Source organism: Lepus europaeus, chromosome 5 (assembly GCF_033115175.1).
Source record: "Lepus europaeus isolate LE1 chromosome 5, mLepTim1.pri, whole genome shotgun sequence".
In the NCBI taxonomy this organism is placed as follows: Eukaryota; Metazoa; Chordata; class Mammalia; order Lagomorpha; family Leporidae; genus Lepus; species Lepus europaeus.
The window spans coordinates 135,103,812-135,131,398 of record NC_084831.1 but is presented as its reverse complement, the minus strand read 5'-3'; the positions used below and the strand labels follow the sequence as shown (position 1 = coordinate 135,131,398).

The window sequence follows — 27,587 nt, the reverse complement described above, 5'->3', positions numbered from 1 at the left end:
AAGCTGGCCCTGTGTGCCACCCATCACAGGGACTGGGGTGTGGACTCATTCTTCAGGGGACCAAGAAATGACTACCTCTTTAATTTCAGCTCCTCCCATTGCTGCCTAGAATGTGAGTTCACTATAAAGCATTTTCTCTCTCAAACTGCCCAGGCGACTGAGACAGGACTTAGCCATACAGAAGAAAGGAAGACAAGGTAAAGTTACTAGGGAGAAAAGGGATTATATTATGAAGGACTGAGAAGTAGGAGGGTGGGACTGGTAAATGAAAGAGCATACGGTAGTTTGTATGTCTGCAAAGGGGATAACGTTCGAGCAGGTTTTGTTTTGCTTTGTTTTCATTTCTTTTGTTTTTTCTGAGAACCATATATCATGGCTCCTAACATCTGTTTGTGTCTTTGCACAGCTATACCATTTTTGTCTAAAAGGAAAAAAAGAATAGGAAAAAGTAGTAGTAGAGTCTAAATATAGTGTCAGGAACAGGAAAAGTTTAAGAAATGTGATTTTCTAGAAGAGAATGGAGGTTGGGATAAAAACTAGTGGGAAGAAGTTGTTTTTAGATAAGGAATTGACTTTTCAATCGAGAAGGTGGAATCTATCAGGGGAGGAAAGTGGGTGACTCTTGTGTACTGAAATACAGACATCCTCAGACATTGTTCCTTATCAAGTCTTGAGTCAAAGTAGAATGAAGATAAGATACGTGTGTATAAGTGCACACATATAGTTGTTTCTTCATGTATATGCATTGGGCATAGCATGTTTTAGTTGTGACTTGCATCGTCTTTCTCCTAGGCACTGTCTATTGAGGAGAGTATATAACAATAGACCAAAGGCAATATAAATATGGAGGGGAGCTGTCTGCATGCATGTAACCGCTGATTCATCAGTGTAGCACGAAGTGCTTCTTATTTGCTGGAAGAAAGTATTCTCCTTAAAAATTAGAGAGAAATGAAAAAGGGAGTAAGATTGCTCAAAGGAGTTCCAAACTTTTTTAAAGTAGTATTTGCTTGGAAAAGAAATTTAAAGTTTCAAATTAAGCTAAAGAGTGAAACCAAAATAAAAACATTGAATCTCAGCAGTACTGTTGCTGTAATGTTCTCTGGGCCTGTGTACAGGTGACTATGGGGAAGAAAGTGGCCATCATTGGAGCTGGTATCAGTGGTTTGGCTTCCATCAGGAGCTGTCTGGAGGAGGGGTTAGAGCCCACCTGCTTTGAGATGAGCGATGACATCGGGGGACTGTGGAAATTTTCAGTAAGTGTGGTGTCGCTGCAATAAACAGGGGAGCAAGGCGGGGAGTGAGTGGAAACCCAGGGCTTCAGCACGGGCTTCCAAACCTGTGACCATGGCAGCTACTGGGCTTGACTACATGAAGTACAATATTGGAGCACATCAGAAAATAGCTTCTTTGCAAATCAGAAGTAAATTAGGCAATGGGCAAGCTTGGAAGTTCTGTAGGCAGAAGTCACCTGCCTGATAGGTCATTAGTAGGAGCCATTTGTGTGGTAAAATCTGTGGTCAAATACTGGTTAGGTTTATATAATAATAACATGATTGACTCATTAAAAATACAATAGTTTTCCCATTCTTTTGTTGATGTTACCAAAGGTATCTTAGCGATTCAAACCACAGACTTTAAAACTTCAAGTGCTGACTTTGGGCAGCTGCAGAAGGAACCAAGGACAGGGCACACTGTTCTGAAGTTGTTTGGTGCTATCTTTGTCTCTCTGTATTTTTAAAAACTCTCTCAACAGACATGCACACACTCATTGAATCACTTTTTCTGTTGCCTGACAATGGCAAGTATGAGGTCTTCCAGTGCCTCTCACTCTGGCACTGTCTCCAGCTTTAGGAATATTGCCTGGCTAAGCCTGTCCCATCTTATTTTTCCCCTTATGATAAATAAATATATATATGCATATATATAACCCATATATATAACCCTTTTGTATATAGAGAATATATATATATATATACACATTAATAACCCCTTTAAACCACTATTTTCACCTAAAATGCAAAATTTGGATCACACTGTGTACCTTGATGAAAAGAATTGAGTAGTTAATGAAACAGTGTCTTTGATGGCTCTTTAAATACTATTAACACCATGAGGCATTATTCTTATTAATACAGGTATTTTGTAGACTGTAAAGAACTCTTGGAACCACCCAGCACCTTGCATGGAGTGTGCTGATGGGACTCCCACATAGCACACTGGTGACTCCCAGAGAGTGTTTTCAGTATGTCAAACAAAATCCAATCTTTATGAAATTCCTATCAGCTAAGAATAATTTTCCCTTTTAAATATCAATCTAAAGCATATAATGCAAAGAGACAAAAGCACACATCTGGTAAGTGGTGAAAACAAAATGCCAATTCAAGCTTGTCTTTCTCTCCAGCCTGAATTCTTAACCTCTCTGTAAGTTGCAGGGTTATCATTGCACTAGGGGGCTCTGCCCAGTCGGGTCTTCTATGTAGGGGTTTTGACCAAAGTGTGTTATTCAAACGTATGTTGGAGAGTATCGTTGAACATAGTACACACTGCTGGTTTCCTGATTCAGAGGAACACAGCCAGAAACAGTGAGTGTGGCCTTTGTTGCTGCAAAAGGAAGACTTTAAAATTTGAAGCTGGTGTCACAGTTTAACACAACTGAACTGAAAATTGAAAACATTTGATAATCTTCAAGAAGAAAAAAAAAGAGAGCCCAGAGAGTAGAACCTCATGCATACAGCGCAGAGGTTTGAGCCACAAAGAATTATTCACAGGTCTGGAAACCTAATGGAATTTGCCCTGTTGGATTTCAAAATTGCTTGGCATTACAATTCCTTTCTTCCATCCATTTTCTCCATTCTGGAGTGGGAATGTTCTTAGCTGTTCCTCTGTGCATTTCCCACCATTATACATATATATATATATATATATATATATATATATATATATATTAGGTTTACTTATTTTTACTTGAAAAGTAGTGAGATAAATCATCCATTTATTTACTCATTTAGCAAATAGCAGACAACATCCAGGGCTGGGCTAGGCACCAGGAACTTCATTCAGGTCTCCTGTGTGGGTGGTAAGGACCCAAGCACTTGAGCCATCATTTGCTGCCTCGCGAAGTGTGCATTAGCAGGCAGCTAGATCAGAAGTGGAGTTGGGACTTGATCCAGATACCAGGCAATATGGGATGTGGGCATACCAAGCAGTGGTTTAACTCGCTATACCACAACACCTGCCCCCATCACTGTATTTTAATAGAAGATAACTTACTTTTGAGTTTTACAGATCCTTAGAAGAGAAGGAATTTTCCTTGTAATGGCTCATATTCAGGTCTCACTTATATCTGCTTAGATAATTTAAATGATGAGATTTGGAATTTTTGAACTGATGAGATATAAATGAAAGTTGGGACTTGATGTCAAGCTGCAGAGTGTTGAGAATTTGGAGATACTGGGATCAGGAGAATTTACTGTGCATGAGGGATGAATGTGAATCTTTGGGGATGAGAGAGTAGACTGAGGTAGCCTGAGTAACTGAATAATTCCCAATACTACCAATACCACATCCTAATTCTTGAAACTATGAATGTTACCTTCCAAGGAAAAATAAGACTTGAAGCCATGATTAATTTTAAATTCTTTATATTGAGATTGATCTTGGATTATTTGGATGGGACCAAAATGATATATTTTGTAACCCTGTAAGAGGGAGGCAGAGGAAAACTTAGCACAGACCAATAAAGAAGATGGGACAGTGTTTGGTTTGGTGGTTAACACAGCAGTTAGGAAGCCCATGTCTCACATCAGAGTGCTTGGGTCCTATACCTGCCTCCAGCTTCTGATTCCAGCTTCCTAACAATGTAGACCCTGGAAGGCAGTGAAGATGGTTCAAGTCACTGGGTCCCTGATATTCTTGTGGAGACCTGGACTGAATTCTTGGCTCCTAGTTTCAACCCCAGCAAGAAACATTGCAGACATCTGGGGAGTGAGCACTCTCTCTAGCACACTGTTCTCAAATAAATTAAATTATGTTTTTAAAAAAGAAGAGAGATGGCCGGCGCCACCGTAGCTCAATAGGTTCATCCTTTGCGTGCAGCGCCGGCACACCGGGTTCTGGTCCCAGTCGGGGTGCTGGATTCTGTCCCGGTTGCTCCTCTTCCAGTCCAGCTCTCTGCTATAGCCCAAGAGTGCAGTGGAGGATGGCCCAAGTCCTTGGGCCCTGCACCCGCATGGGAGACCAGGAGAAGCACCTGGCTCCTGGCTTCGGATCAGCGCGGTGCACCGGCCACAGTGCGCCGGCCACAGTGGCCATTGGAGGGTGAACCAACGGCAAAGGAACACCTTCCTCTCTGTCTCTCTCTCTCTCACTGTCCACTCTTCCTGTCAAAAAATAAAAATAAATTAAAAAAAAAAGAAGAGAGATGGTGATGTGCTAATGTCAGCAGAGAGACATGAATTTGAAGATGCTGTGCTGTGACTTTGAAGATGGATGAAGGAGTCACAAGCCAAGGGATGGACGTGGTGTGTGCACGCTGACAAAGGGCAGGAACTCCGGTATTCACCATAAGCTGGAAGAATCAATCAATGGCTTCTCTCCTAGAATGTTTGAAAATAAACATGGCCCTGTTGACAGCTTGTTTGGGGCCCAGTAATATTGATTTCTGACTGCTGGCCTCCAGAACCATGAGAAAATAAACTTCAGTTTGTGGCAATTTATTTCAGTAGCCACAAGAAACGATACAATGACTTATTTCTTAACTATTTTGCCACTGTTTAGCAACTTACAGATGTCAAATGTGACAATACATCTAGTATTACAATATGACTCTTAGTAGAGTTTGAGAAACACCAATTATTTAAAAAGTCTAACTGTGTTAAAAAAAACTATGCTAATTTTATATTCTCTTTACCTTTGTTTAAGTTGATGTTAGCATTTTACTTCCTCTCAACTTTTATTTTCTTCTAGGAAATCTAAACTTAGTTAAGTGTGAGGCATACTAAAGGTGCAGATAGTTTAAGTTTTTACAGCTTTTTCCTATAGCACTTCCCTGTACCCATCTAGTTCTTTCTTCTAATCCTGAGCCAAAGCCAAAATAACATTTCCCTCACCGTTTGGTCACAGGAAAAGTGAGGTGCATTATAACCGGCCACAGATATAAATGAACTGTCCACACCTCCACCCCTGCCTTCCTCGGCAGTTCTCCAAACAGTAAGGCAGTAAACTGTATGGATTTTGGCTTTAAGTTTGATGAACACAGACTTGTTTTCTGGACAGTCAATTCTTTCTTAGCTTCCTTTGACTTTTGTTGTTGTTGTTGTTCTGGTCTACATAGTAATATGTCCTCTAACGTTTCCTCTCTTATTGTATTCATTCTCATATCTATCAAAATTCGTAAACTCAACAAACCCAATCCCACATTCTCACTAGCAAGATTAATGAACCAAAAGAAAAGTAGGAAACCCATGTACCACTTCAATACCACATTGTTTTCTGAAACAAACATGTTAACTAGCCTGTTACTTAATTACTTGTCAGTAACAGGCAGTAGCCACATTGCTTTTAGTATAATCATAATATTCTACCACTAATAATTCATTTTCTGGGGGCCCTGAACTTTGAGTTATATGAACCCTAACTGGGAATTCGTAGTGCTCAGGATTTTTCTTTATGAACAAACAACTACACGTAGAAATCTGCACTTTGATCTTTCTTCATGAAACTTCAAGACAAAATCGAAACAATTTACTGATTTATTGTTTTGGGAGCTCATATGAAATAAAGATAATTCACCTAAACCTTTGGCCTAACATAAAAGACCTTGGTGGTCCAAGAAAGATTCCATCTCTTATCATGATTCTAAGTATGTATATAAACAAGGCCTGTTACCTCAATAGTTTGCATTGCTGGACTTACAGCCATAATAGATGTGCCTGTGATAGGAGCTTTCACAGTAACCGTGGTTGGTTGGTCATTAACTTTTACTTGTTTCATTCTACACTGTGACTGCCAACCTTGGCTGAACATTAGAATTACTTAGGAGTGCTTAAAACTCCTGGCAGAATAAATTAAATCTGTGAGAATGGGACCTAACTCTAACCTACACTTCAGCTCAGGTTTATACCAATTTAATCAAGGTGTGACTAAGGTTGAGGACCATGGCACAATGTTCAGAACTTCTAACTGTTAATCACTCTTTATTCAATGTTCACTTTATTTTTTTTGTCACTCAATATATTCTCTAAAATTCTTTTAGAAAGGTTTTCAGAGTTAATATAATAAATTCAGACATCTCTACATTGCTAAAAGTTAAAATATTTGTACCTACACAGATGCTCAAAAAACATGCACTTCAAATAAATTCTATGTAGTACATTCAATGTTAACACATTGTTTTATACTTATTTTTTTCAAAAATTAATTTTTAAAAGATTAAATTTTATATTCAATGTTACATTCAGTGTTAACACATAACTTTATACTTGATTTTTTAAAAGCTTAATTTTTAAAAGATTAAACTTAAAAATGTGAACATTTAGAAACAGTATAAATAATTGCAAACACATATCATTGTTTGCACTTATAAATTGACCATTAGATGATCATACTCATGAGTTGATCCATTGAAATCTTGCAAAGTTAAGTTTTGGTAAGTATATGTCACCCTATTTAGAGTTTTAGGAAATAAAAGAACTCTAATTACATATTTCTAAAAGAAAACAATTAAATTCAAAGTTTGTGTGCCTTACATATTCTAGATGTCCTCGATAAACTTTTGTGGTCAGCATCAATTGTTTTACAGATGTTAATTTATGTGTCATCTTACCAAACTTAATTCAAGTGAGCACAGTTGCTTGGCACTGGTCTCAGATGTGATCTGGGTACTAACTTGCCAATTCTCTCCCGTTTGAATCTATACATTCACAGGACCACGCAGAGGAGGGCAGAGCGAGCATTTACCAGTCGGTCTTTACCAACTCTTCCAAAGAGATGATGTGCTTTCCAGACTTCCCATTCCCTGATGACTTCCCCAGTTTTATGCATAACAGCAAGCTGCAGGAATATATCACGACATTTGCCAGAGAAAAAAACCTCCTGAAATACATACAGTTTAAGGTAAGACACTATTGGCGAATTATCTATTGGCAGAATGGTGAACAAGTTCATGTCTATTTCACGCTTCCCATTTCTTCCTGTCAGTGTCTCTTTCTTATTTGACAACATTTTGAACAGGATGACCTTTCTAACACCAGATTATATTCCTTCTCCTCAGAGTATCTATAGGAAATTTATAAGATTTGACCACATAGTTTAGTATCAAAAATAAGAAATAAATGTTAAATGTCTATGAATCTAGAATTTAAAAAATCTTTCTTCTAAATTACATATGAGTTAAAGAAAAATTTTCAGTGGGGATTTTTAATATTTAAAACTGAATAATAATTTACATTTGATGAAATTATGAACTTTTATAGAAAATGAGAAAAATTTACAAACTAATAAGAAGCTTAACAATTTAGTAAAAAAGTGTAAACACAAACTATATAGAATGAAGAGGATAATAAAAGAAATTAATTAAATAGAAAACAAAATATATTTAAAAATTGATGCTTCATTTATTGGATAGACTCAAAAGATAACAATAGAAAGATAGCTGGCAGGCTAAGAAAAAAATGAGCAAAGAGAAAAATTTTAAATATCAAGAACCAAAAGGTACATAAAATAGATCCACATAGAAATTTCAAATTTACTTATAAAGAACTATTAGGGACTGGCACCATGACACAAAAAGTTAAGTCTTCAACTGCAATGCCAGCATCCCACATTGGAGCTACAGTTTGAGTCCCAGATGCTCCACTTCTGTTCCAGCTCCCTGTTAATGTGCTTGGGAAATTGCAGAGTGATGACCCAAGTAACTGTACACCAACCACCTACAAGGTAGAACCAGGTAGAATTCCCAGCTACTGGCTTTAGCCTTGTTCAGACGCTGCCATTACAACCATCTAGGGAGTGAACCAGTAAATGGAAGATCTCTTTCTGTTTCTTCTTCTCTCCATCACTCTGCCTCTCACATAAATAAATTAAACCCTTTACATCTTTTCAAAGAATGATATAAAAGTATTTGCCAAATGTTTTTGCTGGAAAAATTGTTCAACCTTTTTTTTTTTTTTAATTTGTCAAAACTCATTCAAGGGACCAGCGCCATGGCTCACTTGGTAAATCCTCCACCTGTGGCGCCGGCATCCAATATGGGTGCTAGGTTCTAGTCCTGGTTGCTCCTCTTCCAGTCCAGCTCTCTGCTGTGGCCCGGGAGTGCAGTGGAGGATGGCCCAAGTGCTTGGGCCCTGCACCCGCATGGGAGACCAGGAGGAGGCATTTGGTTCCTGGCTTTGGATCCATGCAGTGCAGCCATGGCAACCATTTGGGGGTGAACCAACGGAAGGAAGACCTTTCTCTCTATATATCTCTCTCTCTCACTGTCTGTAACTCTACCTGTCAAAAAAAAAAAAAAACCCTCATTCAAGAAGTAGAAAGACTGAATGCTTCTTTTGACCTAGAAATTGAAAATCATCCATAAAAAATAAACATATAATTCAATAAGTATTTACAAATTTTGCAACAAAGAAATAATTTCAGTGTTTTGTAAACTCTTTTGGAAACAAGGAAACAAAGTATGATTTCCAAAACTCACTCCATGGCATTACTCCTTGAAATCAGAAGCAGACAGGACACTACAAAATCGGAAACTGCAAGCCCATTCCCCCAGAAAGAGCAACACAAAAAATCCTTCAAAAGTTAATCCAATAGCCGCCTTTAGTGAATTGAGTTCTGCCTAAGAATGCAAGACTATTTTAATATGATAAAATATAAATATATAATTCACTACAAAAACTTACTATTTAGCAGTCAGAAAAGGCACTAACTGAAATTTAGCATCCATTTCTGCTTGAAAGAAAGAATGAAAAAAGAAAACTGTCATCAAACTAAAAATAGAAAGGAATTTTCTTGATCTACAAAAATGTATGTGAACATTATTTTGAGTCTATTATTTAACATGATTGCCACTTAGCCACAAAAACGAAATAAACATAAAATACACAATGGATTTCAAAGTCTTACTATGAAAAAAAATTGCAAGACATCTCACTAATGACTTATTTTGATTACATACTGAAATGATAAAATATCAGATATATAGTACTTAAGTATATATATTTTCACTTAAAAGAACTTATTTATTTGTTAGAGAGACAGAGAAAAAGCTTCCATCTGCTGGTACACTCCCCAGATGTTCACAACTGCCCAGGGCTGGGCCAGGCCTGAGCTGGGAGGTAGGCACCTAATCCAGGTTTCTACGTGGGTAGCAGTGATGCAGCTATTTCAGTCATCACCCACTGTGTCTCAGGGTAAACATTAGCAAGAAGTAGGAAGCAAGAACAGAAACAGTACTCAATTCCAGGCACTCCCTCATGGATGTGGGGTCTCAGACAACGTCTTCATTGCTAGGCCAAATACCTCCCCCTGTTTGTTTTTCACTTTTTCATGTGACAACCAGAAATATTTTAATCGTATGTGTTACTCATATTATATTGCTATTGTACAGTGCTGTGTTAAACAGTGAAAAGTTACAAGCATTCCCTTTAAATGCCAAAAATGATATTCCTAATTATTATTGCTTCTTTGTAATAGTCTTAAGAAATTTAAGAAACACTGTGGTAAGTAAAAAAAAAAAAAAAGAAATGATAACTTTAAAGAAAGAGATTATTACAGATGATATGATTGTCTATATAGTTGTCCCAAGGGAAACTATAAATTACTGAAATTAACAATAGTTAGGCCAGAAGTTAGGTCAGAAGATGCTATATAGAGGCCGGGGCTGTGGCAGAGTGGGTTAATGCCCTGGCCTGAAGCGCCGTCATCCCATATGGGTGCCGGTTCAAGACCAGCTGCTCCACTTCCTGTCCAGCTCTGCTATGGCCTGGGAAAGCAGTAGAAGATGGCCCAGGTCCTTGGGCCCCTGCACCTACGTGGGAGACCTGGAGGAAGCTCCTGGCTCCTGGCTTCAGATTGGTGCAGTTCTTCCCGTTGCGGCCAACTGGGGAGTGAACCATTGGATGGAAGACTCTCTCTCTCTCTCTCTCTCTCTCTCTCTCTCTCTCTCTCTCTGCCTCTCCTCTCTGTGTAACTCTGACTTTCAAGTAAAATAAATATTTTTTTTAAAAAAAGGTGCTATATAGTGTCAATGTATAAAAATAATACCATTTCTGTAATCCAACAATAGAGACTATAAAGCAAAAAACTTGCCATTTACAACAGCAAAAGTAATTCACGTAATCTCAGATAAATGATGTGCAAGATCTTATGGATTCTTCAGTACTCATTTTATTATATTTCATAAATAATAGAAATGACATACATATATGTATGTGAATTCTCCAATATGTATGAAATACTATGTAATAAAGTTTTAAATATTTATTTATTTATTTGTTTATTTATTTGAAGAGCTGAGCATCAATGATAGAGGGATCTTCTATCTACTTGCCTACTCCCCAAATGACTGCAACAGCCTGGTCTGGGCCAAACCAAAGCCAAGAGTCAGGAATTGCAAATTGGTCTCTGACATGAGTGGCAGGGACCCAAGTAACTGGGCCATCCTCCACTGTCTTCCCAGACTCATTAGCAGGAACCAGCATCAGAAGTGGAGTAGCAGGGGCTGGAATAAGCATTCCAATATGGAGTGCTGGTATACAAGCAGAGACTTAACCCACTACTCCACAATGCTAGCCCCTTAATGCCAGGCCTGGTGTTGTGGCGTAGCAGGCAAAATTACCACCTGCAAAGCTGGCATTCTCTATTTGCAGCAGTTTGTGTTCCAGCTGCTCCACTTCCAATCCAGCTCCCTGCTAATGGCCTGGGAAAAGCAGTGGAAGATGGCCCAAGTGCTTGGGTCCCTGCACAGATATGGGAGACCCAGATGAAGTTCCTGGTTCCTGGCTTTAGCCCGGGGCAATACTGAACATTATGGTTATCTGGGGAATGAACCAGTGGATGGGAAATCAATCTCTCTCTTTCAAACAAATAAGTAAATATTAAAAAAAACAGTTAATATAAAATAACTATTCTCTTTTCAATGTAACTAGAATAATTAGTGTTTTTTCAAAAGAGGGAGTACACCAACAGATAGATTTTTAGCTACAAATAAATATTGATAATCTAGTCCAGGACTACTCACAGTATAGTTCAAGTAGCATCACCATCACCTGGATGTTTGTAGGCAATTTTAATTCTCATACCCCACCTCTGAACTACTGAACCAGAACATCTGGAAATGCAGTTCAGGAATTTGTACTTTAAGAAGTTTTCCAGGTGATTCTTATACATCCTAAGGTTTGAGAATAAATGCCTTTCGCTTTAAGACAACAATAATATTTTTAAGATAGTAAGACTATTAAAATGTCAGATGGCTGGAGAGGTGAGTTAGGAGGTGGCTGTATTTCTAGATGTGGTGTGCACTGCATTTAAACTATGATTGACACCAGTGTGTGTCACTCTGGTATTGCAGAAGAAAATACTGAGCAATACAAAAACCATGCAGGAATAAAAATATACATGCTGCTGGGGTCTGGGCCCTCTGCCACATGTTCAGTCTGTGTGCGCACTGGCAGTTGGTCGACCTGTGCAAGTTTATTTCCTTTGAATAAATTCGGTCTGGCTGTGAGTTTGTCCTCTCTGTTCTGCACCCTTTTCCTTATGCTTGGTGCCCTGTGTGAGGAGGGGAGCAAGGGATCAGCATAATGCCCAAGCCAGCCACTCCTGCGTTCTCTGGGTGTGATCCCCCACCCTTCCTCTGAACTTTCTTTCTGAACTCTTCCCCCTTTTAACTGTCTCTGCCCACCTCCTACCTTCTCTTTCCTGCAATCTCCTTTTCCCTTCTGACCCGGATGGCCCTGAGAGATGCCTCTCCAGAACACTTTCTCATTCTCTCTTGTACTTGCTCATTTCCCAATGGAATCACAGCCTGAATCTTTGACAGATCTCATCACTGCCACAAGGAACCTAATTTGCAAACCATCAGATTGGTGAGAGAGGTCTCTGTAGCCTCAAGCGACTGGTTCATCCCCTCTGTAGAGCCTGGGGTGCTCGGTCAGTTACTCTCACTTGGGGGAAGCGCTCATCCACCACAGCTTAGAGCTGGGACTCTGGTTTAAGCTTGGGGATTCTCGCTCTCTCCTCTTAGAGGACTCAGAACTTAGTTTCTGGGTTGGGATGATTTTTTTCCTGGGGAACAGCTTGTGAAAGGACCCTCTTCCTATCATGTCATGGGTTCCAAATTTCCAAATTTCGACCCCACTCTGGTCTGCCTCTTAAAAGACTTGCTCAAGCTGGGCCTGAAGGAGGAGACAAAGCAGAAGCAAATAATCCACTTCTGCACTAAAATTTGGCCTCAATATAAAGTGGACAATGATTCTAAAACAGCTGGAATTTGGCATGTTCGTCTCAAAATTTTCTAAAATTTTAAAAACTTTACACAGAGAAATGGTAAATGGTCAGATGTCTCCCTCTTCAAGCCGTTTTCCTCCTTTGGGGTCAACTTTCCTCACTCCAAGTTCTCATGAAGCAGGAAGGCCTGGAGTCTCCCCTTAAATCTTCTACCACCCCACCCCCTGTATCCCAGGTTTGAAGCCAAACTTGAAAAACCTGTATGGAGAAGCTCACCTCTGCCTACTGCCTCCCACCCCGACCCCAGCTCACCTAAGACATAAAATGGCCCAGGCTGCTGGGGTGTGGGCCTTCAGCCTGTGTTTGGTCTGTGTGTACCCTGGCAGTTGGTCAACCTTTGTGAGTTTGTTTTCCTTGAATAAATTCGGTCTGGCTGTGAGTTTGTACCCTGTCTCCTCTCTGTTCTGCACCCTTTCCCTTATGTTTGGTGCCCTGTGTGAGGAGACACCACCTGCACCCCATTTCCTTACACATGTCATTTAGTGTTCTGATATATTCTGAGGGAATTTTAAATTTGTAACATGTACGTCAATAATGAATTAAGTATTTTCCTAAGCAAATATCTTTAAAGGTTTTTTTTTTTTTTTCCCACACTGTTTTTGCCAAATCTAACTGTTAGCATAGAAAAAGCAGCTTTCTTTCTACATTTCTCATAGACACTTGTATCCAGCATAAACAAACATCCTGATTTCTCAGTGACTGGCCAATGGTATGTTACCACTGAAAGGAATGGTAAGAAAGAAACCGCTGTCTTTGATGCTGTAATGATTTGTTCTGGACACCATGTGTATCCCAACCTACCAAAAGACTCCTTTCCAGGTAAGTCTGAAACGTAGGCTGGCTTCTACACCTCTGGCAAGATTCAATGTCTTGATGATTTTTAACAAAAATGTAAATAAGATAAATTAAAATGTATTTCTATGATATGTAATATATTTGGAGCATTAAAATTCCTTGGTATTTTAACTGCATCCACCCACAAGATTACTTACATTAAAGAAAATTTTTTTTCTGATTAAAACCAAACTAATTCGTGTGTTTCTTACTTTTCATTCAGGGCTAAAGCACTTTAAAGGTAAAAGCTTTCACAGCAGGGAGTATAAGGAACCAGGAACATTCAAGGGAAAGCGTGTTCTGGTGATCGGCTTGGGGAATTCTGGCTGTGATATTGCCACAGAGCTCAGCCACACAGCTGAACAGGTATCACTTCCCCCATAAGGAAGCTACCTTTAAAGAGACAGCAACAATTATTAACACTTTCAAAGGTGTGATATGAAATTGTATGGGGGGAGAAAAAGGTACAAAAATAGTATTTTTTCTTTTGATGAATTCACTCCTTTTACTTCCAGTTTTTACTTCTATTTTTTAAAAATAATTATTATTTATTTTATTTGAAAGTCAGAGTTACATAGAAAGAGAAGGAGAGACAGAGTAAGAGAGAGAGAGAGAGATCTTCACTCCCCAGTTGGCCGCAACGGCTGGTGCTGTGCTGATCCAAAGCCAGGAGCTTCTTCTGGGTCTCCTATGTGGGTGCAGAGGCCCAAGGACTTGGGCTATCTTGTACTGCTTTCCCTGGCCATAACAAAGAGCTGGATCAGAGTGGAGCAGCAGGGACTTGTGTCCATATGGGATGCCGGCACTGCAGGTGGCGGCTTTATCCGCTATGCCACAGCGCCAGCCCCTACTTCTATATTTTTAAAGATTTGCTTATTCTTGTGAAAGACAGAGTGACAGGAGAGGGAGGGAGAGGAGAGAAAAGGAGAGAGATCTTCCATCCACAACAGCCAGGGCCCACCACAGCCTAAATGCCCACAACAGCAGGGCCAGCTAGAAGCCAGGCTCCAGGCAGTCCATCCAGGTCTCCCACACGGGAGTCAAGGACCCAAGTACTTAGGTGTCCACTGGCTGCATTCCCAGGAATGTTAGCAGAAAGCTGGATGCGAAGCAGAGGAACCTTGGCTCAAACTTGCACTCCAGTGTGGATTCGAGAGTCCCATGTGACAGCTTTTGCTGCCGTGCAGTATCACCCACTCTAAATGGTGGATTACATAGTTCAGCTTCCCTCGGTAACAAGTGAGGTGTCATTTGACTTTTATTTTTTTTTATTAACATGTACTATATATACATTTTCATGGGGTACAGTGCAATATTTCAACATATGTATGCACTTTAAACTGATCAAATCAAGAAACTAAGATTTCTGTCTTGTTATCCTTTATGCTTGGAGCCTACCAACTCCTCTACTTCAGTTCTTGGACTGAGTATAAGACGTTGTTGTGTTGTGGAACACTAGGATCTATTATTTCTTTTTTTTCTTTATTAATATTAATTTTATCTTTTTGAAGGACAGAGTTTGAGCCAGAGAGAGAGAAAGGTCTTCCATCCGCTGGCTCACTCCCCAAATGACCACAATGGCCAGAGCTGAGCTGATCTGAAGCCAGGAGCCAGGAGCTTCCTCCGGGTCTCCCACATGGGTATAGGGACCCAAAGACCTGGGCCATCTTCTATTGCTTTCCCAGGCCATAGCAGAGAGCTGGATCAGAAGTGGAGCAGCCGGGACTCAAACTGGCATCTATATGGGATGCCGGCCCTGCAGGCTGCTGCCTTAACCCATTGCATCACAGCGCCAGCCCCTGAGGGCCCATTACTTCTAATTAACTGTGTTTGGTATTTGTTAGGAATCCTCCCTGCAGTGTCCTCCTCCACCGGTGAATTTTACATAGCCTAACAGGCAAAGATAGAACATTAGCAATGGTCTTCTTAAAGACATTTGATGCCTAACATGAGAATTTAGGATTAAGATTATGACTCTAAGACTCTTGGGCAAGTCCTTTGATTCTTCTAGGCTTCAGGTTTCTCAATAGCAACAGATAAAAACAATCTACTTGGGGAAATGCTACAGAGTTGAAGCATTTGTACATAATTTAAGCAATGTAGATACAGAGCCATGTATTCAGCCACCCATCCATCCTGTTGTTATTGTCAGAGCCTACTGTTGCCAGGCACTGGCTTGGGTGTTGGAGAGAGAGGCAAACAAAAGGACAGACTCCTACTCTAGAACTCAGAATCCAGTATGAGAAAAATAGATATCAAGTTAGTAAATAAACAAAGGTTTGATTTACAGTTGTGCAAAGTGCTACGAAAGAAAGTGACAGCATGGTGGAAGAGTGGCTTATAGGGATGACTTACTTCAGACTGGTACATGCAAAGATTCTTTTTGAGCTGGTGACATTTAAGCTGAGAACTAAAAGATAAGAAAGAGGCACGGTATCAGAAGGGATCTCTAGGCATAAATCGTGAATCATGACAAAACTTAGTGCCTCACAAGAAACTAAGAGAAGGCTCCTGTGGCTGCAAATCCCTGGGTTTGGAAAAGAGTGATATGAGGAGAGGATGTAGGGAAGAGAAGAGGTGATACAGGGCCTCTTAGGTTAGGTCATGTTAAAGAGTTTGGACAATGGCACCTATTAGTTTTGAAAGATTCTTTAGGAGTAGACTGCTGAGAAGCCAAGACAGGAATCTCATTTCCAGATGTCATGCCTGCTAATATCCTTCATCCCCAACACAAGTCATCTCTTGCAGATTGAGCACCCCAACCTAGGTCCTATTTTATGTCATAGAATTAGAATTAGTGAAAAAAGACATCATGGCAGGACAAATGGCAGAAATATATGCTCTTATTTATCTTCTCAAAGCGCTACACTTGATATCATGAAGGCATAAAAAGAAAGTGACTACAAGGTCTTTCTTCTCAGAAAGTTCACGTCTACTTGGGAAAATGATGCACTGACATACATAAATTAAACAAAGTCCCAAGAGTTAAGTAGAGAACATGACAACAGTACAAGAGATACTACTAGAATAAAGGATAAACAAATGATTTGGGGACCAAATGCCTAAAAGTTTATAGAACTGGAGGTCTCACACGCAAGATGGACCTGACTCAGTCTATTTAAAAAAAATTAAACAAAGAATGAAAATTAAAAATAATTAAATAATTTTAAAAATTCAGAAAGGTAGAAAGAGACAGACTGACAGGCAGACAGAGATCTCCCCTCTGCTGGTTTACTCCCCAGAAGACCATAGGAGCTGGGTCTAGGCCAGATTAAAGCTGGGAGCTGAGAATTCAATCCAGGCCTCACCATATGGGTAGCAGGGACCCGACTACCCGAGCTGTCACTACACCTCCCGACTTACATGTTAATAGGAAACTGGAATTGAGAGTGGAGCTGGGAGTCAAAACCAGCACTGCAATATTGGATCAGATGTCGCAGCAGCATATTAACCCCTATACTAAATACCCATCCCCTGAACCAGCCTTAGAGGATAAATTTAAGGTTGAAGAGGGAACGGAAGCATGAGCAAAGGAATGAAGGGAGGAGTGAACACTGTATACTTGACTATTATAAACTTGTCTGGCTGATTTGGAGGATCTTAATAATAACTATGCACATAATACATTGTGGTGTTCAGATACCTTCAGGTAAATGAGCTCATTTGATTGTAGGGAAAGGGTAGTAGAATTTTATTATGTGTGTTTGATAGAAAAGATAACTGAGAAGCAGAAATGTCCATTATCTTCCTGGAGGTCATAGAAGACACTAATGATTGACATGGAAGGTTTAGAGGACTGAAAGCCAGGTCTCCTGATTCCAAGAACAGAGTGGCTACAAGGTTAGGATAGGAAAGAAAGACTAGGGTCAGGTTATGTCATCCATTTTAGAGACTTGAATAATAAAGACTACGGATGTTTTTCAAAAATAAAGGTGAATTATTTCAGCTTCTTATGCTAAGGAAACATGATGAAATAATAGTTTTAATATATTCATATTTATATGGGTGATATTTATACATATGATAAACTAGATGGAAGGAAGGTCAATTTTGGAAGCTCTCAAATTAATAAATTGATCTGTCAGCCCCTTCTTATTTGCCTGACTTCCCTTATGAAGAATGTATATAAAAATTGTTGAGGGAGGGCAGAGAGCCTAAATAACTACAGTTTTAAGGAGTAACATGGTAGAAATGGAAGAAAATATAAATTTACTGAGCACATACTATATGCCAGGTAACGTTAGCCAAAGTGCACAGGTTATGGCTTTGGATTTACCCTCACATAAATTTCATGTGGTACTTACCATTATCTCCACTTGAGAAATAAAGGAATGAAAATAGAGAAATTAAAGGAATTTTCCTTGAGCTAGAGTTTGAAATATGATTTTCTGACTTCAAATGTCTTTCCTTTTCCAGGATGATGGCAGGTTTTTTAAGTGAAAATACTACTTACCAGATCATAATTGCTTGTTTATAGCATTTGTCAGATAAGAGGAGCTATGCCTATCAGTCAGTCACTGCTCATCCATGCCAGAGAGATTTATTAAAATTTTCCTGTGACAGTATGACTCAGCGATGTGGATAAGAGATCAGGTAGTTTATTTTGGGACTACTCTTAGAAACGATACCTTTCCAGGAAGGGAAAGAAGTTAGTTGCCCTTCACCTTTCAGTGAAGCGAGATGGCCCCTTAGATTAGTCACAGGTAAGGGGGCCGGCACTGTGGTCTAGTGCACTAAGCCTCTGCCTGTGGTGCCAGCATCCCATATGGGCACTGGTCCGTATCCTGGATGCTCCTCTTCAAATCCAGCTCTCTGCTATGGCCTGCAAAAGCAGTGGAAGATGGCCCAAGTGCTTGGTCCCCTGCACCTGCATGGGAGATCTAAAAGAAGCTCCTGGCTCCCGGCTTCAGATTGGCCCTGCTCCAGCCATTATGTCCATTTGAGGAGTGAACCAGCAGATGAAAGACCTCTCTCTCTCTCTCTCCCTGTCTCTCTCTCTCTCTCTCTCTCTCTACCTGTAACTCTGCCTTTCAAATAAATAAATCTTAAAAAAAAAAAGAAAAAAAAAACAGCCACAGTTGAGTGACAAACCTGACCTTTGCACACCCATATCAAGTCACTGGTGGGGGGAACCTGGAAGGGGCATATGAACTGGAGTGAGGTCTCTACCTTCAGCCAGAGCAACTCCCTAAGAGGTGTGATCACTGAAGGATGACTTCTGGGAACACTCCCGGGAGCTGGGGTCATGAATCCATTTCTGAAGGGAGATCAGGGAAGCAAATCACACATTCAGTACAAATGGCCACTGTTTTAATGGTTGGGTTTGTGTTTCTGAAGGTGGTCATCAGCTCCAGAAGTGGCTCCTGGGTGATGAGCCGAGTCTGGGATGACGGTTATCCTTGGGACATGTTGTATGTCACTCGGTTTCAAACGTTCCTCAAGAACAACTTGCCAACAGCCGTCTCTGACTGGTGGTACGTGAAGCAGATGAACGCAAAGTTCAAGCATGAGAACTACAGCCTGATGCCTTTAAATGGGTAATGTGGAGTTGAGTGTGATGCACCTGCTGAACTTTCCTTCCGTGTCAACAGCTTTTGTGTGTTGTAGCCACACAACAAGTCAAAATATTAGTGAAATAGTCACATCTCCTATATCTGAGGATAAAGAATCACAAATATTAGGAGTGATTTCCTGTTTTGCAATCCTCTTTGCTGTATGTGCACAGCTGAAAAGTTATATAATACCACAAGAATTTGTTCCTAGAGTAACAGCAATAATAATTGACATGTTTGAAGCACTTAATGAATGCATTTTGGCAAGACTCTGCTAAGCCTCTAATGTGTTATTTTATCCTCACAACAACTAGGAAGTAGGTTCTACTATTATCCCCATTTTGTTTATGAAAAAGTGAGGTCTGATGCAGTTAGCAACTTTAGCAAAGTCCCACAACCAGGAAGTAGAACTCAAATCTGCTAATTCTACTAACTCAAAATCTACTAACTCAAATCTGCTGATTCTACAGCCTTTCCTCTTAACCACTTGCTCTAATGCCTCTCACTTGATGGCAAAGCTAACTTAGCAAGGCAGAGGAATGTTTCCCATTGAGCACTCTCCTCACCCACCTCTTAATAGTGGACCCCTCTCATTGAACTATGGTCACAGTGCTTGCGTCTTCATTCTCCTACTTTCTTTCTCCTATAACAAGCACATTACATGGTAAGGAAAACCTTTGATAAAGAGTGAAAAACTCAGATTAATAACTGAATTCATTCCCCCAGAAGGCTAAAACAGCCAGAACTGAACCAGCCTGAAGCCAAGAACTTCAATTGGGTCTCTCTTGGGCCATGCTCTGCTGCCTTCCCAAGTCATTGACAGGTAGCTAAATCATAAGTGGAGCATCCAGGACACAAGCCAATGTCCATATGGGATCCCAGCAATACAGGTGGTGGTTTTACCTGCTATGCCACAATGTTAAATCATATGAGTGAGCTATCAACAAAAACCCTGAGGACGATGCAGAAATGATCCATGAGGTTATCTCCTGGAAGGGTTTTCTAGGGGAAAGAATGAGGTCATCACCTCTGGCATGATCAATAAATAGCCCTTGCACCCACGCAGGAGATCCCGAAGAAGCTCCTGACTCCTGGCTTCAGCCTGGCCCAGCCCTGACCATTATGGCCATTTGAGGAGAAACTAGAGGATGGGATCTCTCCCTCCCTCTCTCTCTCTCTCTCTCTCTCTCTCTCTCTCTCTCTATCTCTCAAATTAAAAAAAAAAGGAAATTGAAGTGCCTAGTTTATTGGGCTTCAGGTAAAAGAACATGGAGTGCCAGCAAGGCACTCCAGACAAGCAGAGATTCAAGCGCAGAATATAAATTGTACTTACAGAAATGCAGCTAGATGGCATGCCTTGAAGAATTAGTGTAAGTAGAAAAGACAAAATGTCTGAGGGCTGAGTTCTGGAGTTGCCATTGTTCAGAAGTCAGGAAGAGAAGCGTAAATGACAGAGTAGCCGGAAAATTGAGGGGTGACCTGCAAGCAAAATGAAGGCAGTGTTTCAGAGGAAACCATCAACCATGTTGGGTGAAAGTAGAAGTGGAATCTGGAGACTTGATTTTGATGACTGACAAGAGCAGTTTCAATGCAGTAGCAAGGGTAAAAGCCTGAGAGCATAGGGCTTAGAATAAAGGGCTTGCAATAGCCATGGCTGATTTTTAGCCTTTGTACAATCAGGGTTCCAACAATCTCATTCCAGGTTGCTTCCTCCCCAGTGGAATCTACCTGTGATCGTCTTAAAGCTCCCATAGCCAAACAAGAATCCTTCAACTTTACTCAAGTTCATTACTAAGTTAAGATTTGCTTGCATCCATTGGAGATACTGCTGAGTGAAAAACAGTCAAAACTCTTTCATTCCAGACTTAGACCAACAAGTGCATCACACTGGCCCCTACTTCTTCTGAACTTTAAATTATTTGATATTGCCTCCCTCACCTGACTTGTGTCTTGGACTGAATAGGACATCACACTTCATTTCCCTGTGATAGCCTCACTGAAGCATTTCCAGCTTTGATGTTATTCCTCCTGTTTGATCTTCCTCATTTAACAGTGACTAATTGCATATACTGTATTAAAACTAGCAGCTAACATTTTAGTACCATGTACATGAATATTTTGTAATATTTGTGTCACTCATTGACCCTCTTAGGTAAGTAGTTATTGCCATTCTAAATGAGAAAGATGAGACCCAAAGAACTTAAGAAACCTTAACCTTATCAAATCATATAAGTAATAAGTAGCCAAGAAAAAACTCAAATAAGAAGATTCTCTAACTATAGATTTTCCTGATAGAGGCCTATTAAGAAACTAGGCACTGATGCTTATTCTGAGATTTGGAATGGGCTCTCTGAAACATAAGAGAGCGATCCATCAGAGAAAATAGAGAAGGAGCCAGCAAAGAGTAACTTCTGTTATTTTACTTTTTTCCTGTAACATCAGTTCTATTCATGAACTCTATTAATGATACATCATGGTTCAGAAAGGAAATCTTGGGTAGGTTCCTCCTTCCTTGCCAATTTGTATATGAACCAATGAAACAAATGGCAAATATTATAACTCTAATGATGCCTCCATTTTCCACACAGAACCCTGAGGAAAGAGCCTGTGTTCAATGACGATCTCCCAGCTCGCATTCTCTGTGGCACTGTGTCCATCAAGCCCAACGTGAAGGAGTTCACAGAGACCTCGGCCATTTTTGAGGATGGGACCGTGTTCGAGGCCATCGACTGTGTCATTTTTGCAACAGGCTATGGTCATGCCTACCCTTTCCTTGATGACTCCATCATCAAAAGCGAAAATAATAAGGTCACCTTGTTCAAAGGGATCTTTCCTCCACAACTGGAGAAGCCAACCATGGCAGTGATTGGCCTCGTCCAGTCTTTAGGGGCTGCCATCCCCACAACTGACCTCCAGGCCCGCTGGGCAGCCCAAGTTATAAAGGGTAAGTGGACTAATAAGATCACTGATGGGGGAGATGGAGGCCAGTGAGAATGTACTTAGTGTTTGTGAAAACTATTGTGCTAATTATGAGTCTCATCCAGTTTTCAGAATCCATAATTATATATCTCTTGGGGCAACATTTTATAAGTAAATTAAAATACAGTGCATTGGATTACCATATGCTCTAGAACAAGATATTTTTGTGACTTACAATACCTTAGAGCTGACAATTACTCAAGATCATTCATTCAACCAGAAAGTACCAGAAATCGTGGTGTGTGACCTTTATAAAGTTAGGATTTTAACACTCAATAAAATTGCATTATTCGAAAGGTTAAGAAAAACAGATGTTTCCAGGACAATATCCAGCTAATTTCAGATATTTGCAATCAGAAAATATGATTACTGGAAAGGCCATGGCTTTTCTGCTACTATTTTCTCCCCCTCAACAAATATTACATAAAGACAAGCAGTAGATCATTAGAGAAAGTGCTGGGCGTGGTAGATGCCAATCTCAAAGATATATAACTACTGAGTTCCTACGTTTCAAAAACAAAAATGAAACACAAGCATGACTGGGGTAGGCAAAGAATGTGGGCTGTTTCCTCCAGCAAGTGGCACTGGGATTAGATTCGCAGTAAACTTATACAGGTCATAAGTTCATGATTAAATGACAAATAGCTATGTCAAAATTTAGTGTGCAAAATTTTGTTGAGCCTAGAGTTATAAAACTTCTGGATGTGCGAGTCTTAGCAGGCCTGCTTCCTTTTGCAGCCATACCTCTTGTCTCCAGTCATATCCTGACTCACTGGGACTTAACAGCTTTCCATTTATATAGGAACTTAGAACCTGCCACTGTATCTCCTGGGCCAGCCCTCTCCACCAGACTGCCTTCCATATCATTGTTGTCTCCCATGACAGTGATCTCTCTGACCTTCCTCTATCTCCTTCCACCCAGATAATGACACATTGCAGGGCCATGGTGTCCTGTAGGTCAGCAACCAGGAAGATAATGGCACAAAATTCCACTCAAGGTTTCACTTGGGATTCAGGCTTATAGAGACTGGTACTGGAGAAAAGGTGGGGCATGTGTTCTCTGTAAGGATAAGAGTTTTAACTTGGATTCTGAAGAAAAGAAACAAGGCAATTGACAGGGAATTGATGTGCAAAGCAATGGCTCAGAGGGACAAGTTACAAGCAACTCAAGGCCAGTAGCAGCTGGGCCCCAGAACAGTCTCTCTCTCTCTCTCTCAATCTCTTCTACCCAAAGACAAGACAGACTACATGGTTTAGAACCAGGTCATATCTACAATCGCCACTCAGTGATCATCATATCTGTCAGGATTGAAAGAATGAGGAATTAAGTAAGCCACTGCAGGTCTTGAGCAGTCATATTGGTAGAGTGTTCTACTCTCATTTAGGTGATTCAAGGATTATTCAAAAAATTATCCTGCATTTGGAGTATCTCTGGGCACAAAATCAATTACTGTTTCAAAGAACTCAGTAAACCCATATAAGCCTGAAATCCTGGTACATATCCAAATTAGATATGATCTCCTTGAACTCCCTTAGTGATTTGTGGACAGCCCCTGTCCACACTCACATTCAAGAATGGTTGGTCCTCTAGAGAGATACTTGGGACTTCACTAAATTAAGCATCTCACCTGCTGGAAATTCATTTTCTGGCAAAGCAGGATTATTTCCTATGGACACTTTTTCTCCTAAATCTTAAAAAAAAGGCAATGACAATTCACCTCTAATTAGCCATAATTTGTTTCTAAATTTTGTACAGATATGACTAAGATTAGAGTATAATCCTTACAACTGAGAGAAATATCTGATAACTGATTTACAAAACCAGTCAGAGAATGATCTTGAATTACTGAGACAAGCAGTAGTTCTCTGAAGACTAGGAATGATTTTTGTCCCAAAATGATCACCTCTTCATTTCTTCAATATTTTGTTTTGCTACAAAGTGACAGGAGATTAGAAATACTAACATAATTCACAATCGATTATTACAAAGGAAAAATTGCAGGCTGGCCATATGACAGATAAATTTAATATTATTTTTCTCTCTTTTTCAGGAACTTGTACTTTGCCTCCTGTGAAAGACATGATGAATGATATACATGAGAAAATGGGAACAAAGCTGAAATGGTAAAAGTATCTATTGTAATGGGAGCCTAGGATTCTCAGACAAAAGTCAGATCTTGTGAATGCTTAGGACTGGTTCAGTCTTAAGTGTTCCCCAATTCAATCATCACAATGACATCCACAAGCCACAACCATCCATTCAAAACTATTGCCCTTGATGCTGTGTTAAATCCTGTCAAATGCAATAGAACTGAGAACCTACAGGATATAGTGAGTTTTAGCCCCACATGGCTCCTGCACTGTATCACAGAAAAGAGACCCAGAAAGGTTTAGAAATCAGAGGAGTTTGAAAGTATGTGGATGTAAACTTTCCCTCTTTCTTTCTCTTTCTTTCTCTCAAAGTCAGAAGGGGAGAGAGAGAGAGAGAGAGAGACAAAGATACAGAGATCTTTCATCCAACTGGCTCACTCTCCAGATGACCACAATGACCAGGGCTGGTCCAGGTCAAAGCCAGGAGCTTGGAATTCCATCCAGGTCTCCCACATGGGTGACAGAGATCCAATTACTTGGACCGTCCTTCACTGGTTCTCATGAGCATTAGTGGGGAGCTGGATCACACATGCAGCAGGCAGCAGCCATATGGGTTGCCAGAGTCAGAGGCAGCAGCTTGACCCTCTGCCTGTCCCTGAACTTCCCTTCTCTAGTTTCATACACTGGCTAAGTTGCTTCAGACAGAGGCCTGTGATGAAAATGACTCAGCAAAATGAGAATAAATCCAGAGAACTGGGGTCCATTCCTAGCTCTGTCACTGATGATCTCATGCCCATCAACTAACAACTTCATGTGAGCAAGAGTCAATTTATCCATTTTTTTTTTTTTGACAGGCAGAGTGGACAGTGAGAGAGAGAGAGACAGAGAGAAAGGTCTTCCTTTGCCGTTGGTTCACCCTCCAATGGCCGCCGCGGCAGGTGCGCTGTGGCCGGCACACTGCGCTGATCCAAAGCCAGGAGCCAGGTGCTTCTCCCGGTCTCTCATGGGGTGCAGGGCCCAAGGACTTGGGCCATCCTCCACTGCACTCCCGGGCCATAGCAGAGAGCTGGCCTGGAAGAGGAGCAACCGGGACAGAATCCAGCACCCCGACCGGGACTAGAACCTGGTGTGCTGGTGCCGCAGGAGGAGGATTAGCCTATTGAGCCGTGGCGCCGGCCAATTTATCCATTTGTAAATGGGTATAAAATGTCTTTCTCAACTTCCTTGCACAGTTGAGAAAATTCCAAATCAGATCAATATGAAAGTTTTCTGGCAGAACTACAAAGGACAGGCTAAGCAAGCCACATGCCATGGCTAGCACAGAGCTTCCTGTTGATGAACACATGTTAAAAAGGCGGGAGGCATTCTCCCTGTTCTTGTTTTGATGTAAATCTTGGATATCCTCAGCAGGATCTCCTCTCTCACCTCTAGGTTCGGCAAAAGCGAGACGATACAGACGGATTACATCAACTACATGGATGAACTGGCCTGCTTCATTGGGGTGAAGCCTAACATTCCCTGGCTGTTTCTCACAGATCCCAGATTGGCTCTGGAAGTTTTCTTTGGCCCTTGCAGCCCTTACCAGTTTAGGCTGGTGGGCCCCGGGAAATGGCCGGGGGCCAGACATGCAATCCTGACGCAGTGGGATCGGACGCTGAAACCCATGAAGACGCGCGCTGTGGGACACCTTCAGAAGCCTTCCTTGTTTTCCCCTTGGCTCAAGCTCCTTGCTATTGCTGCACTCGTAATTGCTGCTGTCCTTGTGTTCTAATCATCGTTCCCTCTAGGATTTCTGAAAGTTATAAGCAAATACCAAGAAAAACTGTACTATTTAAAAATGAAAATGTTCATCCATCCTACTGTCCTATTCAGAATCTTAACCGATAAATCTGTATTACTAGATTTTAATATACACCCATATATTGGGGTGGTCTTGTGGTGCAGCAGGTAGAGCCACTGCCTGTGAAGCCAGTGTCCATAAGGGTTCTGTCCCAGCTGCTGCTCTTCTGATTAGCTCCCTACTAATAGCCTGGGAAAGGAAGCAGAAGATGGTCCAAGTGTTGGGAACCCTGCCACTCATGTGAGGAGACCCAGATAAAGCTCTTGGCTCCTGGCTTTAGCCTAACTCAGCCCTGGCCATTGTTCCCATTTGGGGAGGAACCAGTAAATGGAAGATTTCTTGCTCTGTCTGTCTCTCCTTCACTCTTGGTAATTCTTTCAAATAAATAAATCTTTTAAAAACTAAGCCAATATATTTATCATGATCTAAAAAGGATAAAAATTATAGCTCTTTTGGTTCCATTAAGACTTTGCAACCAGAATTTTATTCTTTGTTCTAACTTGGATCATACTATGTAACATTTTGACACAATTCCTTTTCTCCTGTAAACAATGTTTGAGGGCTGGTACTGTGGCAGAAGGGGGTAAAGACATCACTCGCAATGCCAGCACCCCATATGGGCACCAGTTCATATCCCGGCTGCTGAACTTCTGATCCAGCTCTCTACTAATTGCCTGGGAAAAGCAAGAGAAGATGGTCCAAGTGTTTGGATCCCTGTACCCACATGGGAGACCTGGAAGAAGCTCCTGGCTCTTGGCTTTTGCCTGGCCCAGACTCAGATGTTATGGCAATCTGGGGAGTGAACCAGCAGATAGAAAAGTGCTCTCTCTCTCTCTTTCTCTCTCCATCTGTCTCTAAACTCTGAATTTCAAATAAATAAATAAATCTTTAAAAATGCTTGAAATACATACTTCAAATTTAATTAGAGAGCAAGTGAAGCGGAACAGTTATAAAATGATGCTCTCAGGCTACCTCTACATACCACTTGAGGGTCAAGGGAGGAGATTAGCTTTTACATTCTTTTTTCTTTCTTTCTTTCTTTTTTTTTTTTTTTTTTTTTGCAGCACCCTCCAGCAAATGCTCTCTGCTTTCCAAAAACACCAGGCAGAACTTGGCCAACATGGAAAGTTAACACAAAGTGGCTCATTTTATTCCTATCCTCAATAAAGGAACCAGCTTTCCAATATGTAGCAATAAAACAATAGCAACAGTAACACTGAGTAGGGTACCAAATATAAGATTTAGCTGAATGAAAAATATGCCATTTAGCTAAATGAAAAAAATCTCTTAAAAATTTAATACTTAGTGAAAACCGTGACCAAAGTCATTACCCTTATAAACGGAACTTGTGAGGCACCAAAGTCAATCTAAAATTTTAATTAAAAAGTGAATATTATTACTTTTTATTACTAAAACTTCTGATAGTTACAATTTTTAAAATTTTACTTTAAGAACAGATAAAATAATCCATCAGTATTATAGGCATCTGAGTTTTTGGGGGATGTAGGGCCTCTGGCTGGATTGATTCCGGGTTCTTCACTCCATGCATGAAAGATATCAAAGTGAAGTCTACAAGTGTACAGGGAGGCAGGATTTATTCAAACAAGCTGGGTCAGGCTGGGGTGTTTTTCAGGGGCTGGTTGTTGCTATCCTGCAGTGCATAGGTCCCTAGAAGCATCCACAGGCCACACTGTAGCTGTCAAACAGCAGCCCAAGACTACTGTTTGGGTCAGCTTGGGCTGTCAGTCAATGGCCTGCAGCAGTATACAAGTTACCCAAAGCTGTCAAAT

At 40.6% G+C, this 27,587-nt stretch overlaps 1 protein-coding gene across 2 annotated transcripts; it reads left to right on the top strand.

Annotated features, from left to right (window-relative positions):
• On the top strand, positions 1 to 26,262 carry LOC133760371 (flavin-containing monooxygenase 3). 2 transcript variants are annotated; one of them, XM_062192728.1, is made up of 9 exons: positions 1 to 112; positions 1,116 to 1,253; positions 6,925 to 7,113; positions 13,158 to 13,320; positions 13,559 to 13,701; positions 18,673 to 18,872; positions 21,476 to 21,831; positions 23,918 to 23,990; positions 25,389 to 26,262. In XM_062192728.1, the coding sequence occupies exons 2-9, from the start codon at positions 1,122 to 1,124 to the stop codon at positions 25,726 to 25,728; spliced, it is 1,596 nt and encodes a 531-aa protein (XP_062048712.1). In that variant the 5' UTR covers positions 1 to 112; positions 1,116 to 1,121; the 3' UTR covers positions 25,729 to 26,262. The 2 variants fall into 2 exon arrangements, with proteins under 2 accessions (XP_062048712.1, XP_062048713.1); XM_062192729.1 differs by having other exon boundaries at positions 108 to 197.
• The last annotated feature ends 1,325 nt before the right edge of the window (positions 26,263 to 27,587 follow it).